The sequence below is a fragment of the Choloepus didactylus genome, chromosome 7 (genome assembly GCF_015220235.1).
Source record: "Choloepus didactylus isolate mChoDid1 chromosome 7, mChoDid1.pri, whole genome shotgun sequence".
Classification (NCBI taxonomy): Eukaryota; Metazoa; Chordata; class Mammalia; order Pilosa; family Megalonychidae; genus Choloepus; species Choloepus didactylus.
In genome coordinates, this window is record NC_051313.1 from 79673496 (window position 1) to 79689224 (window position 15729).

At 38.3% G+C, this 15729-nt stretch overlaps 3 protein-coding genes across 4 annotated transcripts in view; 2 read left to right on the plus strand and 1 right to left on the minus strand.

Annotated features, from left to right (window-relative positions):
- CD109 (CD109 molecule) overlaps positions 1-15729 on the minus strand; it is a 243344-nt gene that overhangs the window by 138368 nt on the left and 89247 nt on the right. For both annotated transcript variants that reach the window (XM_037844054.1, XM_037844053.1), the window contains one exon: positions 11964-12089. In XM_037844054.1, coding sequence (XP_037699982.1) covers positions 11964-12089 — 126 coding nt within the window. The remainder of the gene's footprint in view (positions 1-11963; positions 12090-15729) is intronic.
- LOC119540058 (nucleolar and coiled-body phosphoprotein 1-like) lies at positions 1878-4429 on the plus strand. The gene is given in 2 exon segments (XM_037844055.1): positions 1878-2617; positions 2620-4429. Coding segments are annotated over 2 exon segments (2022 nt in total). The 5' UTR covers positions 1878-1890; the 3' UTR covers positions 3915-4429.
- On the plus strand, positions 13062-14556 carry CORT (cortistatin). Its single transcript, XM_037843282.1, is given in 2 exon segments — positions 13062-13070; positions 14338-14556. Coding segments are annotated over 2 exon segments (228 nt in total).

Here is a 15729-nt window from a genome sequence, read left to right on the forward strand (position 1 = left end):
AGAAAAAAAAGGAGCAGTGTCTCAGGGATTTGAGTGACAGCATGAAGCATTCAAACATACATATCATGGGTGTCTCAGAAGGAGAAGAGAAAGGGAAAGAAGCAGAAATAATATTTGAAGAAATAATGCCCAAAAAGCTCCCTACACTTATGAGTGACATAAATATACATGTGCAGGAATCACAATATACTCCAAACAGAATACACCCTAACAGACCTACTGTGAGACACACACTACCCAGAATGTCAAGTGGCGAAGATAGAGAGAGAATTCTGAAAGCAGCAACAGAAAAGTGATTCATGACATACAACGGATCCACAGTAAGACTAAATGCCAATTTCTCATCAGAAACAATGGAAACAAGAAAGTAGTGATATGATATATTTAAGGTACTGAAAGAGTAAAACTACCAGCCAAGAATTCTTTATCTGGCAAAACTCTCCTTCAAAAATGAGAGGAAGTTTAAAAGATTTACAGATAAGCATAAACTGATAGATTCATCAGCAACAAACCTGTTCTACAAGGACTAGTAAAGGGAGTTCTACAGGTAGAAAGGAAAAGACAAGAGTAGCTTAGAGTAGTGTGAAGAAATGAAGATCATCAATAAGGGTAACTAAAAGGGTAAATGCAAAACCCAATAGTACTGTATCAATATATAACTCTACTCTTTAATTCCTATAAGAGTCAAGATACAGTTGATCAAGAAAAAGGCATACTTCTTCATAATGGACATGCAAAACATAAAGTGGTAAAGTGATACAAAAATAATATAAAGAGGGGAAACAGAGGGATATGGGTGCACAGAACATGAATGCTATTAAAGCACAGTTGGTACTTTGTCAAATTAGTAGGTTATGGATGTACATTGGGTAATATAAACCCAGAGTAATCACAAAGTATTTAAAAAGTATACAGAAACAAAAATGCAAAAGGGATCAGTCAGGAGCATCACAAAGATCAACTATACAGAAAAGGAGGTTGCAATAAAGGAAAAGAGAGACCCAAAAAAAGATACGACATATAAAAATCACAAAATGGCTGAAGTAAGTACTGCTATTACATTAATAACACTGAATGTTAATAGATTAAACCCCCCAATCAAAAGACACAGCGTAGCAAAATGGATAAAAAGTACGATCGCTCCATATGCTGAATACAAGAGACTCACTTTAGATCCAAAGACACAAATAGGCTGAAAGTGAAAGGATGGGAAAAGATATTCCACACAAACAGTAAATAATATGAGCTGGGGTAGCTATACTAATAATGTACAAAATAGATTTTAAATGCAAAACTATTATAAGAGACAAAGAAGGAAACTATATATTAATAAAAGGGGCAATCCAACAAAAAGAAATAACAATCATAAATATTTATGCACCTAACCATGGTGCCCCAAAATATATGAGGCAAACACTGGCAAAACTGAAGGGAGAAATAGACACCTCTATCCTAATAGTGGGAGACTTCAATATACCATACTCATCAGTAAATAGAACATCTAGACAGAGGATCAATAAGAAAAAAGAGAACTTTAAATAATATAAATGAACAAGACTTCACCCCAAAACAGTAGCACATACATTCTTCTCAAGTGTCCATGGATCATTCTCTAGGATAGACCACATGTTGGGTCAGAAAACAAGTCTCAATAAGTTTAAAAAGACTGAAATTATTCAAAGCATCATCTCTGACCATAATGGAATGACGATGGAAATCAAAAAGAGGTAGAAAACTGAAAAATCCACAAATACATGGAAGTTAAGTAACACTGTCATAAACAATCAGTGGTTCAGAGAAGAAATTTCAAAAGAAATTAATAAATATCTTGAAATGAATAAAAACAAGAACACAACATATAGAAACTTATGGAGGTGTATAGCCTGGAGGATGGCGGACATTGGCTTGCGCCGCGTGGTTCCCAGAGACCTGTATCCCCTCGTGCTCGGCTTCCTGCGCGATAACCAGCTCTCGGAGGTGGCCAACAAATTCGCCAAGGCGACAGGCGTTACCCAGCAGGATGCCAATGCCTCTTCCCTTTTGGATATCTATAGCTTCTGGCTCAAGTCTGCTAAAGCCCCAAAGCGGAAGTTACAGGTAAATGGGCCAGTGGCTAAGAAGGCTAAGAAGACTTCATCCAGTGACAGCAGTGAGGACAGCAGTGAGGAGGAAAAAGCCCAAGGGCCTCCAGCTAAGAAGGCTGCTGTATCTGCTAAGCTTCCTGGAAAGGCTGTGGCCAAAGTATTAGAGAATAGCAGCAGTGAAGAATCCAGTGATGATGAGGAGGAGGAGGAGGAGGACAAAAAGAAAAAGCCTGTCCAGAAAGGAGTTAAGCCCCAAGCCAAGGCAGCTAACATTCCTCACAAGAAGTCCAAGAGCTCTGAATCTGATTCTGACTCAAGCTCAGAGGATGAGGTACCAAAGAACCAGAAGCCAAAGACAATATCTGTGGCAGCGAAAGCACAGGCCAAAGCTCCAGCCAAACCAGGCACACTGGCTCGGGCAGCTCCTAAAGTAACAAACGGCAAAGCAGCTAGCAGCAGCAGCAGCAGCAGTAGCAGTAGCAGTAGCAGCAGCAGCAGCAGTGATGACTCAGAGAAAGAAAAGGCAGCACCCATTTCCAAGAAGGTCCTTACAGTTCAGTCCCCCCACCTTCTGCTCCCCCACCAAAGAAGTCCCTGGGGACCCAGCCCCCCAAGAAAGCTACAGAGAAGAAACAGCCGGAAGAAAGCAGTGAGGAGAGCAGTGATGAGTCTGATTCAAGTTCTGAGGAAGAAAAAACTCCCCCGGCTAAGACAGTCATCTTTAAAGCAACCACTAAACCAACTCCAGCAAAAAAGGCAGCAGAAAGTTCTTCAGACAGCTCAGACTCCGACAGCTCTGAGGATGAAACTCCTGCCAAGCCAGTTAGCATCACCAAGAATCCTTCAAGTAAGCCAACTGCCACTACCAAACAGCCTGCAGCCAAAGCAGCTGTGGCTCCCAAGCCACCTCCAGGCAGTGGTCATAAGCCTCTGGTCAGAAAGGCTGATAGCAGCTCCAGTGAGGAAGAGAGCAGTTCTAGTGAGGAGGAGGAGGAGGAAAAGGAGGAGAAAACAACAAAGACTGTGGCCAAACCTAAGTCCAAGGTGATGGCCAAAGCAGCTGCATCTCTCCCTGCCAAACAGACCCCTCAGAGTAGTGAGGCCAGTAGCTCTGATTCAGACAGCTCCAGCAATGACGAAGAGGAGGAGGAAAAAAAGACATCTAAACTCCCAATTAAAAAGAAGCCTCAGAAGGTAGCAGGAGCTGTAGCCCCTTCCAAGTTGGCCTCCAAAAAGAAAGTAAAGGCTGAGAGCAATAGCAGTTCTTCCTCTGATGACTCTAGTGAGGAGGAAGAGGAGGAGGAGGAGAAGCCAAAGGGCAAGGGTACCCCAAAGCCGCAAGTACCCAAGGCCAATGGCACGTCTGCACTGACTGCCCATAATGGAAAAGCAGTCACAGACAACAATGAGGAAGACGAGGAGGAGGAGGAGGAAGAAAAGAAACAGGTGACAGTGGCAGTTTCCAAGCCAGGTTCAGGAAAGAAGCGGAAGCAGACTGAAGCTGCCAAGGAGGCAGAGACTCCTCAAGTCAAAAAGCTGAAGCTCCAGACCCCCAATACATTTCCTAAAAGGAAGAAAGTAGAGAAAAGGGCATCATCCCCATTCCGAAGGGTCAGGGAAGAAGAAATTGAGGTGGATGATCGAGTGGCAGACAACTCCTTTGACGTCAAGCGAGGTGCAGCTGGAGACTGGGGGGAGCGAGCCAATCAGGTTCTGAAGTTCACCAAAGGCAAATCCTTCCGGCATGAGAAAACCAAGAAGAAGCAGGGCAGCTACCGGGGAGGCTCCATCTCTGCCCAGGTCAATTCCATTAAATTTGATAGCGAGTGACCTGGGGCCATCCATGGTGATGCAGGGGTGATGATGTGAGACCACTCACTTTCCCCAGTGGACCTAGGAGCCCTCAGTTCTCTTAGGGGAGGTCTGGGTGAGGGCAGCAGTTTAGAGTAGATCTTAAGACTTTGCAACTTAACATCCTCCCTGGTCCTTTTCTGTGATCCTAGTTTTGTACAGATTTGTTTATGAGTATTGTGTAGCAGGGACAAGCTAAAGGGAGTGTCATTTTTTAAGAAAATTTGTTTTAGTTGTTGCCTTCTCCCTGTTCTGTGAAAGTCCTCATACAGAGAAATTTGTGTATTTTATATTAAATCATTTCCTATTGATTTTTGTTGTAATTTTCAGAGGCAGGTTCCCACAGACAAAAAATCTTAACCATTGTCCAAGACATAATAAAGGTCACGTGTGAATTTTTATAATTTATTTGGAGGAGAATTCTGCTATTATGAGTACACATGTGGTTCACTTTTCCTCCCTCCTACCCATCCGCAAAACCCTGGTGAGGGGAAGTGAAAATAATGGTTAATGTATACGTATGTGTCTGTTAAGCATGCACTATGTATTTTGTACTTTATTCATTGGGTCTGGGACTGAAGTTTTCAGCTAGCATGGATCTACCTACTTTTTGGGATAAAATTCACTGTTTTGTTACAGGCAGAATTTGGTGTGGTGTGAATGCTATAGGTCAGTCAGAAAATTTTTTCTGTAATTTTATCATTATTACATAATGTTTGCAATAAATGACTTTTTTTTAATTTGGAAAAAAAAAAAAGAAAGAAACTTATGGGATCCAGCAAAGGTAGTGCTGAGAGGGAAATTTATAGCCGTAAACGCGTACAATAAAAAGGAAGAAAGAGCTAAAATCGAAGACCTAACTACAAACATTGAGGAGCTAGAAAAGAACAGCAAATTAATCCCAAAAAAGCAGAAAGAAAGAAAAAACAAAGATTAGAACAGAAATAAATGAAATTGAGAATAAAAAACAGTATAGAGAATTAACAAAACCAAAAATTGGTTCTTTGAGAAGATCAATAAAATTGGCAAACCGTTAGTTAGACAAACAACAACAAAAAAAAAGAGAGAAGATGCAAATAAATACAATCAGAAATGAGAGGGGCAACATGGCTACTGACTCCAAAAAAATAAAAAAGGTCATAAGAGGATACTATGAACAACAATATGCCAACAAATTAAGACAACTTAGATGAAACAGAATAATTCCTAGAAACACACAAAAAACCTACACCAATTCTAGAAGAAATATGAGACCTCAGCAGACCAATTAAAAAGTACAGAGATTGAATCAGTCATCAAAAACCTCCTAACAAAGAAAACCCCAGGACCAGATGGCTTCACAGGTGAATTCTACCAATCATTCCAAGAAAAATTAATAATAATCCTACTCAAACTCTTCCAAAAAATTGAAGAGGAGGGAACACTACCTAACTCATTTTATGAGGCCAAAATCACCCTAATACCAAAGCAAGATAAAGATACTACACATAAAGAAAATTACAGACCAATTTCTCTAATGAATATAGATGCAAAAGTCCTCAACAAAACATTTACAAACTGAATCCAACAGCATATTATAAGAATTATATACCACAATCAAGTGGGATTTATCCCTGGTATGCAAGGGTGGTTCAACATTAAAAAAAATCAATTAATATAACACACCACATGAACAGAATGAAGTGGAAAACACACATGATCATCTCAATTTATGCAATAAAGGCATTTGACAAAATATAGCAGCCCATCTTGAGAAAAACACTAAGAAAATTAGGAATAGAAGGAAACTTCTTCAACATGACAAAAGGCATACATGAAAAACCCACAGCCAACATCATACTCAATAGTGAAAGACTGGAAACTTTTCCTCTAAGATCTGGAACAAGATAAGAACGCCCGCTGTCACCACTGTCATTCAACATTGTGCCAGAAGTTCTAGCTAGAGCACTTAGACAAGAAAAAGAAATAAAAGGAATCCAAACTGGAAAGTAAGAAGCAAAACTTCCACTGTTGGCAGAAGACACGATCCTATATATAGAAAGTCCCAAAAAATTGACAACAAAGTTACTAGAATCAACGAATTCAGCAAAGTGGTGGGGTACAAGATCAACATGCAAAAATCAGTAGTGTTTAATGAGCAAGCTGAGGAGGATATCGAGAAAAAAAAATCCATTTACAATGGTAACTAAAAGAATCAAATATGTAGGAATAAATTTAACCAAGAATGTAAGGACTTACACACAGAAAACTACAGAACATTGCTAAAAGATATCAAAGAAGACCTAAAGAAATAGAACAACATTCCATGTTCATGGATGGAAGACTAAATATCATTAAGAAATCAATTCTACTCAAATTTATTTACAGATTCTAGACAATCACAATCAAAATTCCAACAGCTTACTTTGCAGAAATGGAAAAGCTAATTATCAAACTTATTTGCAAGTTTAAGGGACCCAGAACAGCCAAAAACATATTGAAAAAGAAGAATTAAGTTGGAGGACTCACACCTCCTGGCTTTAAAGCATCTTACAAAGCTACAGTGGTCAAAACAGCATGGTACTGGCACAAGGATAGATATAATGACCAATGGAATTGAACTGAGAGTTCAGAAATAGACCCTCACATCTATGGCCAATTGATTTTTTACAACAGTGCCAAGTCTACTCAATTAGTAAGAATAATCTCTCAACAAACAGTGCAGGGAGAACTGGATATCCCTATGCGAAAGAATGAAAGAGGACCCATATCTCACATCTTAACCGAAAGTTAACACCATGTTGAGTGAAATAAGTCAGAAACAAAAGGACAGATATTGTATGGTCTCACTAATATGAACTAACTATAATGAGCAAACTGAGTTAAAGTCGAAAGCATAGGTTATCAGTAGATAGAAAGAGGGCAGAGATTGGTCAATCAATGTTTAAGGAGTACAGAAGGCTCAATAAGGTTGATTGTAAAGGTTCAGAAATGGATAGCACAATATTGTGTGATGGTAGCACAAAACTGTAAGTGTAATTAACAAAGCTGAGTATGAGTATGGTTGCAACAGGAAGGCTAGAGTTGTACATGTCACCAGAAGGAAAGCTAGAGAATAAAAACTGGGACTGTATAACTTAGAAAAACATACACTGGACAATGATGGTTGTTAATTGTATAAATATAAGCAAGTTCTTACATGAAATAGAACAAATGTATATCACTAACACAAGGTGCTAATAATAGGGTGGTATATAGGAAAAAATACCATTAATGTAAGCTAAGGTCTATAGTAAACAGTAATAATATAATATTCTAGCATTTATGGTAACAAGGCACTATACCATAGCTAAATGTCAATAATGGGATATAAGGGGTATGGGATTTTTTTCTTCGGAAGAAATGAGAATGTTCTTATATTAACTGTAGTGGTGAATGCATAACTATGGATTATACCAAGAGCCATTGATTGTATACTTGAGATGGATTGTATGGTGTGTGAATAAAACTGTTAAAAATAATAATAATGGGGGGATAAGGGCATGGGATGTTTTGGGTTTTCTTTTTTATTTTTATTTCTTTTTTTGGAATACTGAAAATTTTCTAAAGTTGATTGTGGTGAAGAATGCACAACTATATGATGATCCTGTGAGCCAATGATTGTATACTTTGGATGAATTATATGGTATATGAATATGACTCAATAACATTGCATTTAAAAAAAAGAAAAGAAAGCAACACAACTATAAGATAATTTTTAAAAATGGATCAAAGACCCACATATAAGAACCAAGACTGTAAAACTCCTAGAAGATAATGTAGGGAAGCATCTTCAGGATCTTGTGCTAGACAATGGTTTCTTCGACTTTAAATCCAAAGCACAAGCAACAGAAGAAAAAATAGATAAATGGGACCTCCTCAAAACTAAAAAACTTTTGTGCTTCAAAGGAGTGTCATGAAAGTGAAAAGACAACCTACTTAATGGGAGAAAATATTTGAAACCACATATCCAATAAGAGTGTAAAATCCAGAATATATAAAGAAATCCCACAACTCAACAAAAAGGCAAAGAACTCAATTTAAAAACGGGCAAAAGACTGAATAGACATTTCTCCAAAGAGGATATACAAATTGCTAAAAAGTAAAAGAAAAGGTGCTCAACATCACTATCTATTAGGGAAATGCAAATCAAAACCACAATGAGATATTTCACACCAACCAGAAAGGCTACTATTTAAAAAACAGATGATTACAAGTGTGGAGAGGATGTGGAGATATAGGAACACTTCTTCATTGCTGGTGGGAATGCAAAATGGTGCCACTGCTGTGGAAGACAGTTCAGCAGTTCCTCAGGAAGCTAAGTATAGAATTACCATATGACCCAGCTACTAGGTATATACCCAGAAGAACTGAAAGTGGGACTCAAACAGATACTTGCACACCAATGTTCATAACAACATTATTCACAATTGCCAAAAGATGGAAGCAACCCAAGTGCCCATAAACAGTGAATGGATAAACAAAATGTGGTATATACATGAGATGGAATATTATTCAGCTGTAGAAAGGAATGGAGTTCTGATGCATGCAACAACATAGATGAACCTTGAGGACATTATGCTGGGTGAAATAAGTCAGATACAAAAAGACAAATATTGTATGATCTCACTGATATAAACTAATTACAATAAGCAAACTCACCGAGTTGGAATCTAGAATATAGGTTACCAGAGGATAGTCTAGGGGTAGAGAATTAGAAGTTGCTGCTTAAATTGTACAGAATTTCTATTTAGGTTGATTGTAGAGGTTTGTAAATGGATGGTGGTGATGGTAGCACATTACTGTGAGTATAATTAACTGCACTGTATTATATAGGTGAATGTGGTTAAAAGGAGAAACTTTAGATCATATATGTTACTAGAATAAAAATTAAAAGATAAAACATTACTGTATAAAACAGTGAACACAATAGTGGTCGATGGACTATGGTTAATAGTACAAATATTAAACTGTTCTTTCATGAATTACAACAAATGTACATCACTAATACAAGGTATTAATAAAGGGTGGTATGTTGGGAAAAAAATACACGCAATGTTAACTATGGGCTAGAGTTAACAGTACTATTTTAACATTCTTTCATCAGTTGTAACTAAGGTACCAAACAAATGCAAAGTGTCAACAACAAGGGGTCTATGGGAACGCTGTATTTTTTACATGATTTTTCTGTAAATCTACAACTTCTCTAATGTAAAAGATTAATGTAATAATAATAATTGATAGTTAGGCTCATGTGTCAACTTGACCAGTTGCCTGGTCAAGCAAGCACTGGCCTAACCATTTACTGCAAGGACATTTTGTGGCTGGTTAATAAATCAGAAGGCTGGTTTATTAAATCATCAGTCAACTGATGGCATCTGTGGCTGATTACATCTATGATCAACTAAGGGAGTGTCTTCTGCAATGAGAGAATCGTTAGTTGGATTTAATCCAATCAGCTGATTAAGGGAGAAGAGAGAACTTTCATTTCTCCTTCAGCCTGCCAGCCTGTCCTGGGGAGTACATCAAAGACCTTCATTGGAGTTGCCAGCTCACAGCTTGCCCTTCGGAATTTGGACTCGTGCATCCCTGCAGTCACATGAGACACTTTTATAAAATCTCATATTTACAGATATCTCCTATTGGTTCTGTTTCCCTAGAGAACCCTGAAAAATACAAATAATAAAAGAACATATTTCATAGGCCTGTGTATTGGTGTTTTAAATGAGGTAATCCATGTAAATTTCTTCACACGGTATCTAGAACATAGAATCTCTCAATAAATGCTGGCTACTACTGTTTAAAAAAAACTGTACAATTATTAAAAAGTTATATCATCAGGACTACATAACTCAGTAAATCTTGTGGTGGATGATGACTGTGATGAATAGTACAAATATTAAAAAGTTCTTCCATGAACTGGAACAAATTTATGAAACTATTACAAGGAGTTAAATTATAGAGTGGTATGGGAAAAAACACACCTATTGCAAACTATGGACTATAGTTAACATAATCTTTCATCAACAGTAACAAATGTACCATACCAATGCTAAGAGTCAATGATGAGGGGGATAAGAAGAATGGGATGTTTGGGGTTTTCTCTTTTTTTTTTTTTCTTGAAGTAATGAAAATGTTCTAAAATTGATTGTGGCGATAAATGCACAACCATGTGATGATACTGTGAGCCACTGACTGTATACTTTGGATGGATTGCATGGTGTATGAATACATCTCAATGAAACTGCATTTTTTAAAAAGTGCTATCATCAACTGTAACAAATGTTCCACACCAGTGCAAGATGTTGGTGGTGGGGTGGTATATAGGAATCCTGTATTTTATGCATGATTGTTCTGTAAACCCCAACTTCTCTAATAAAAAAAAAAAATTAAGAGATATAAATGAACCAAAGAAGCACAGTGCTATGTCTGCCAGGACTAGGCCATTTTAGAGGAGTATGAAGGGTAAAAAGCAATTAGCTGGAATACCAGTAGAAAGAATAACATTCTAAGCAGAGGCAACAGCATATGGGAAGGCTCTGGGACAAGAAAGACTAGCGAATTGAAGAAACTGTAAGTCTAAAGCATAAATTTCAAGGGGAAGAAAGGCACTCTGAAGGGCTAAAGAGGTAAGCAAGGGCCGGGTCTTATAAATGTTTTTAATGTTTTAAGTACCTATATTTCTTTTAAAGCATTATCTTATTTTTTCCTACCAAAGCAATATGGTGAGTCAAGTTCAGTCCAATCTCACATCTTCCACAAGTCTTTCTCTACTATCCTATCCCCTTCTCTCTTCTGGCACTTATTCTTTCCACCACTCATTAAATGATTAAACTCCTAGAGCCTGCAGATAAAACGGCCCTGCCTGGTCTTGTACAGCAGTGGCATCTGAATGGACCAGGGGTGGACACCCGTTCATCCACAGGCTGCCAGTCACCCATGAAGGGGCTTGTTGTAGGGCTCTGAGGATGGTGGCTATTTAGCTTAGACAATATGACCAGCCCCAATGAGATTTGGACTGAAGAACACCTTACAAGTTGGTCAAAAGAGAGAGGGGAGAAAGGAGCAGACCAAAGGAGACAGAGGGAGCAGCTGGCCCCAAAAGCATCAGTGCTCATCCTTACAATATATCCTCTTTATCCCAAGGTGACCTAACTGAGACTCTGTTCTTGGCATACAAAGTTCTTCAGTGCCTTCTTTAGAACGTCTAATGGGTAGAGGCCAGAGATGCTGCTAAACATCCTACAAAGCACAGGCAGCCCTCCCCAATAAAAAAACTATCCAGTCAAAAATGTCAACACTGAGAAGCCTTGTTCTAATAGAGCTATTTTGTAAAGCTCCTATTCATAAGTTTATATGTATCTTAATAAACACCAAAGAAAAATGGGAAAACAGTCAATGAGTCCTCTAGTATCACACAGTGACGCATGGGAGAAAACCTGAGGCACAAAGAGGTGGCAGGCATTTCAATGTCCCTGCCCTTTGAGACCTCAGAGCTACATTAGTTGGCAGCAAATAAAGGAAGTAGGTGGAGAAGTTGGGAAAAAAAGGAATGGGGAAAAAGTCTGATGTGGCTATTGAAAGTCAACATTTATTAAAACAAAGATAAAGGATGTTAGTCCAATCACTCATCATAAGTCATTATTCTTATTATTACTATTATTGCCAATAATAGCTGCAAACCTTTCTTAGCTTTAAAATACTCAATGCATACAATAAATATGTAAAATCAACATTTATTTCATCAATTTTATACTAAAATGCCAAAATGCTCTAACCGTCAAACTGTATATTAGAGAAAAGACAACAATGATTAAAACACTAATATATTATAAGAAAATTAACCTGTTGAGAAACATAGTAAATTAAAAATAAACCACATAAATTGTCTAAATGTTCACATTTTATTAACTTTTTCTGTTAATTAAATAAATGACTTTGGAGATGTTACCCCACCTGACCTATTTAAATCATTTTAACTTTACCCCCAAAGTATATATTTATACTCACAGTCACTTGAACTTGAATAGACCAGTCACCAAGTATGGGATGGGAAGATAACTGAAAAGTTTTGGAAACAACTCCAAGATCATTTTGTTCTGACAACCACTGTTGGATCAAATTTGATTTGGGGTCCTATAATGAAAATAAGACCAGTTAATTATGTAATTGGCTGCCATGTATAAAAATATCCTACATTAGTTAGGATTGGTGCCTCGCAGCACTCCCAGGCATGTCCAGAACTTCCCCCCAAATATGACACAAAGAAAGTTTTTGGAAAATGTCAGCTCTATACTGCTAAAGAATCAGATCAAGATTTCTTCTTTTCTCATATTTCTCTTGGTTACATCTTTATTCTGCTCCACCTTTTATTCTTGGCACCATATTTCCTTCTACATGAAACATAACAGTGTACATCACCAACCCTGTGTTGTCTTCGTTGCTGTTGTCATTTTGAGAAGAAAATTCCACTGTAATGACAATAGGTCCCATTTACTAAAGGCCCACTATGTGTTAGGCACTCTGTATTATCTCTAATCATTACAGTTCTCCTTCAGAGTAGGAGTATTCTCATTTTAAAGTTGAGAAAACTGGGTCTGGAGGGGTTAGGAAAGCACTCAATAGTTGTAAGCAACTGGCATTGGCCAGAATTACAGCACCAATATGAGACTGAACTCAGGAATCAGACCCATGTCAGGCTTTTAATTCAACAAAAGTATATTACTGAAGGGAGCTGCAGGGTCTGTGTTTGGGGTGTTAGAATAAGTGCTGGTAATGGATAGCCAGCATAACATTGGCTAAGATTGTTGTAACAGACCACTATAACAAAATGGCAGAGTAGGGAGCTCCAGAACTCACTCCTCCTCCAAAACAGCTGGTGGACAGCCAGGAACTGTCTGAAACAACTGTTCTAGGGCTCTGAGGACAGGGGAGCACCGTACAGCCTCCAGGGAAGAGGGAGACAAAGAGGGGAGGCACAGTTGAGCACTGATTACAGTTTTTGATCAGCAAATTTGGATCACTGGGTCCCAGCTCTGAACTGCTGTTTCAGTCTACCCAGGACAGGGACCTCTGGAGGCCACTGTTTCAACCCCACCCCTGACAGTGATGGAGCAGGTGGAGGTTTAAAGACACAGTACCTCCTTAGGGCTGTGGGGAGCAGTTTGCTGAAGAGCACCATCTTCTGGGCAGACCAGGAAAGTGCAGCTTCAGGGAGCCATTAAAAGGGTTTTTTGGCATCTTTCCTGACCCTCTAGGGCTTTTGGAACAGGTCTATGGCCCCCTCATGGGCTTTTGACCCTTAACTAATGCTTAATTTGTGCATAATTTCTATTTAGGTTGATTGCAAATGTTTGGAATTGGATAGTGGTGATGGTAGCACATTATTGCGAGTGTAATTAACAGCACTGAATTATGTTTGTGAATGTGGTTGAAAGGAAAAGTTTTGGGTCATTTATGTTACTAGAAGGAAAGTTAGAAGATAAAACATGAGACTATAACACAGTGAACCTGGTTATGGATGATAGCTCAAATACAAGAATGTTCTTTCATGAATTATAACAAATGTACATCACTATTATAAGATGTTAATAATAGAGTGGTATTTGGGGGAAAACACACCTAATGTAAACTATATAGCTAACAATAACAATTTAATGTTCTTTCCTCAATCGTAACAAGGCTACCACACCAATGTAAAGTGTCAACATAGGGGATATATGGGAACATTGTATTTTTACATGACTTTTATATAAACCTACAACTTCTCTAACTAAAAAAAAAATTATTTTTTAAAAACATTATGCTAAGTGAAAGAAACCATACACAAAGTACTAGATATTGTATGGTTCCATCTGCATAAAATGTAAATATAAAGAAATCTATAGAGACAGGAAAAAAATGGATTTTTCTCTGAAATTACCAGGTCATTTATCATCAGATTACTCCTAGAAGCTTTCCAAGGAATCTAGAAGACCAGAATTTAACATCTCAGATCTGATCTGTCTTGAAGAGCAATTTGTGGATTCCAGGACTGTGACCAAAGAAGGGAAAAACAAGTGAAATTAGCCTGATCCGCCTCGGGGGCTTCTGGGTTTCCAGTCCCCTTGTCAGGAGTAAACAACTTATTTTGTTAATTCTTCCAACTGAGGACCTCAACAAACAATTATGGGTAAAACAAACAATTTTTTTTCTTTGAGAATTATCAACTTTCCCTTGAATTACAGTAGTTTCTTTAAGATATACTCTTAACTTTCTCATTCTTTAAATTAATGGAAAAGTGCTTTCTACTTCTGGAGCATCTTTTCTTTTTTAAGAGATTTTAATGCCATCTGAGCCAGATTGTTGATTTTTTTTTCCTTTGTCATCTGCTTCTCTTTAAAAGCATCTGAAGGAAGCAGCAGAAATACAGTGAAACAGCCTCTTGACTCTCCTGGCCTGGTGGTACAAGCGGACCTCCCAGGCCAGCACAATACCCTTTATAGGGTGGTCAGCAAGGCAGGTATACAAACAGCAGGAAGGCCTGCCCTTCCAGCAGTTCACACGCCAAGATCAAATGCCCTGCAAAAATTTCTTCTGGGAAACCTTCTCCAACTGCAAATAAAACTCCACCATGATTATTCATTCAAAGGAGTATAATAATGGACCTGAATAAAATTCATTAAGCAGCAAAAAAAAAAAAAAGATATTGTTATGATTCTACTCATACAAAATAACTAGAATATACAATTTCAAAGACAGAAAGTAGAGCATAAGTAACCAGAGGTGGGGGATGGGGAAGGAAAGTTAATGCTTATAAGATGCAGGTTCTGTGTTTGGAGGGGTTAGAATATATTGGTAATGGATAGCCAATATAACATTGGCTAAGTTGTTATAGCAGACCACTAAGGAATGTTGGCTTTTGTTTGCCTACAGAATAAATTTTATGCTCCTTTGCATAGTTTACAAGGTCCTTAGTAATCTGACCCCACCTACATTTCTGGACTCATCTTCCTCCAAACATACAGATTTGCTCAGAGTTCACCCCAAAAACCCATACATCTGGGCCTCTGCAATAGCTCATGGAATGCCCTTCCTTGTCCAACTGGTGACATATGCTCCAGCTTCTAGCCTTCTCTACATCCCTCCAACAAGCAGAAGTGACTATTCCCTTGAAAGCTCCCAGTACATCAGGACCTTACCCCTCTTGAATACCTATCACTGTTGAAGGTACTCATTGATTATGTGGATTTTTTGTGGTTGTTCTCAACTAGACTGTGAACTCCTGAGAGTTCTCTAGACCAAAAACTTCCCCTTGTTCTTATTCTCTATTCTTTGGCTAGAGGCAGTGGGTGGCACAGTCGTTAGAAGCCAGAGAAAACCTCTCTCCCGTAGTGGGAGACAACCTGAAAGACAGGGGTGAGCACAATGCTGAGAACTAAGGGAGTAGTCTAGCAGGCCAGAAACCAATTGTTAAAACCAAAGACCGAAACCAAGTCAAGAAAAAGCAGGTCACTGTCTTTGACAAAGTCCTGGGAGAAGCATGGTAATGAGCAGTTGGCTCTACTGTGCTTGCCACAGCACGCAGCATGGGAGGGCAGTGGAGTTTAAAAGCTCGGCAACAAAGAAAGAAAGAAATACAAGTCTCTAATAACCATATGAATATGTTCAGCACGTCTGGGAACTAAGGGAATGCAAATTAGAACAATGAAATACCATTTTTCCTATGTCAGACTGACAAAGACAAAAATAGTAATATTCCCAGTGTTACCTAAAGGGTAGGGAAAGAGAATGTTGA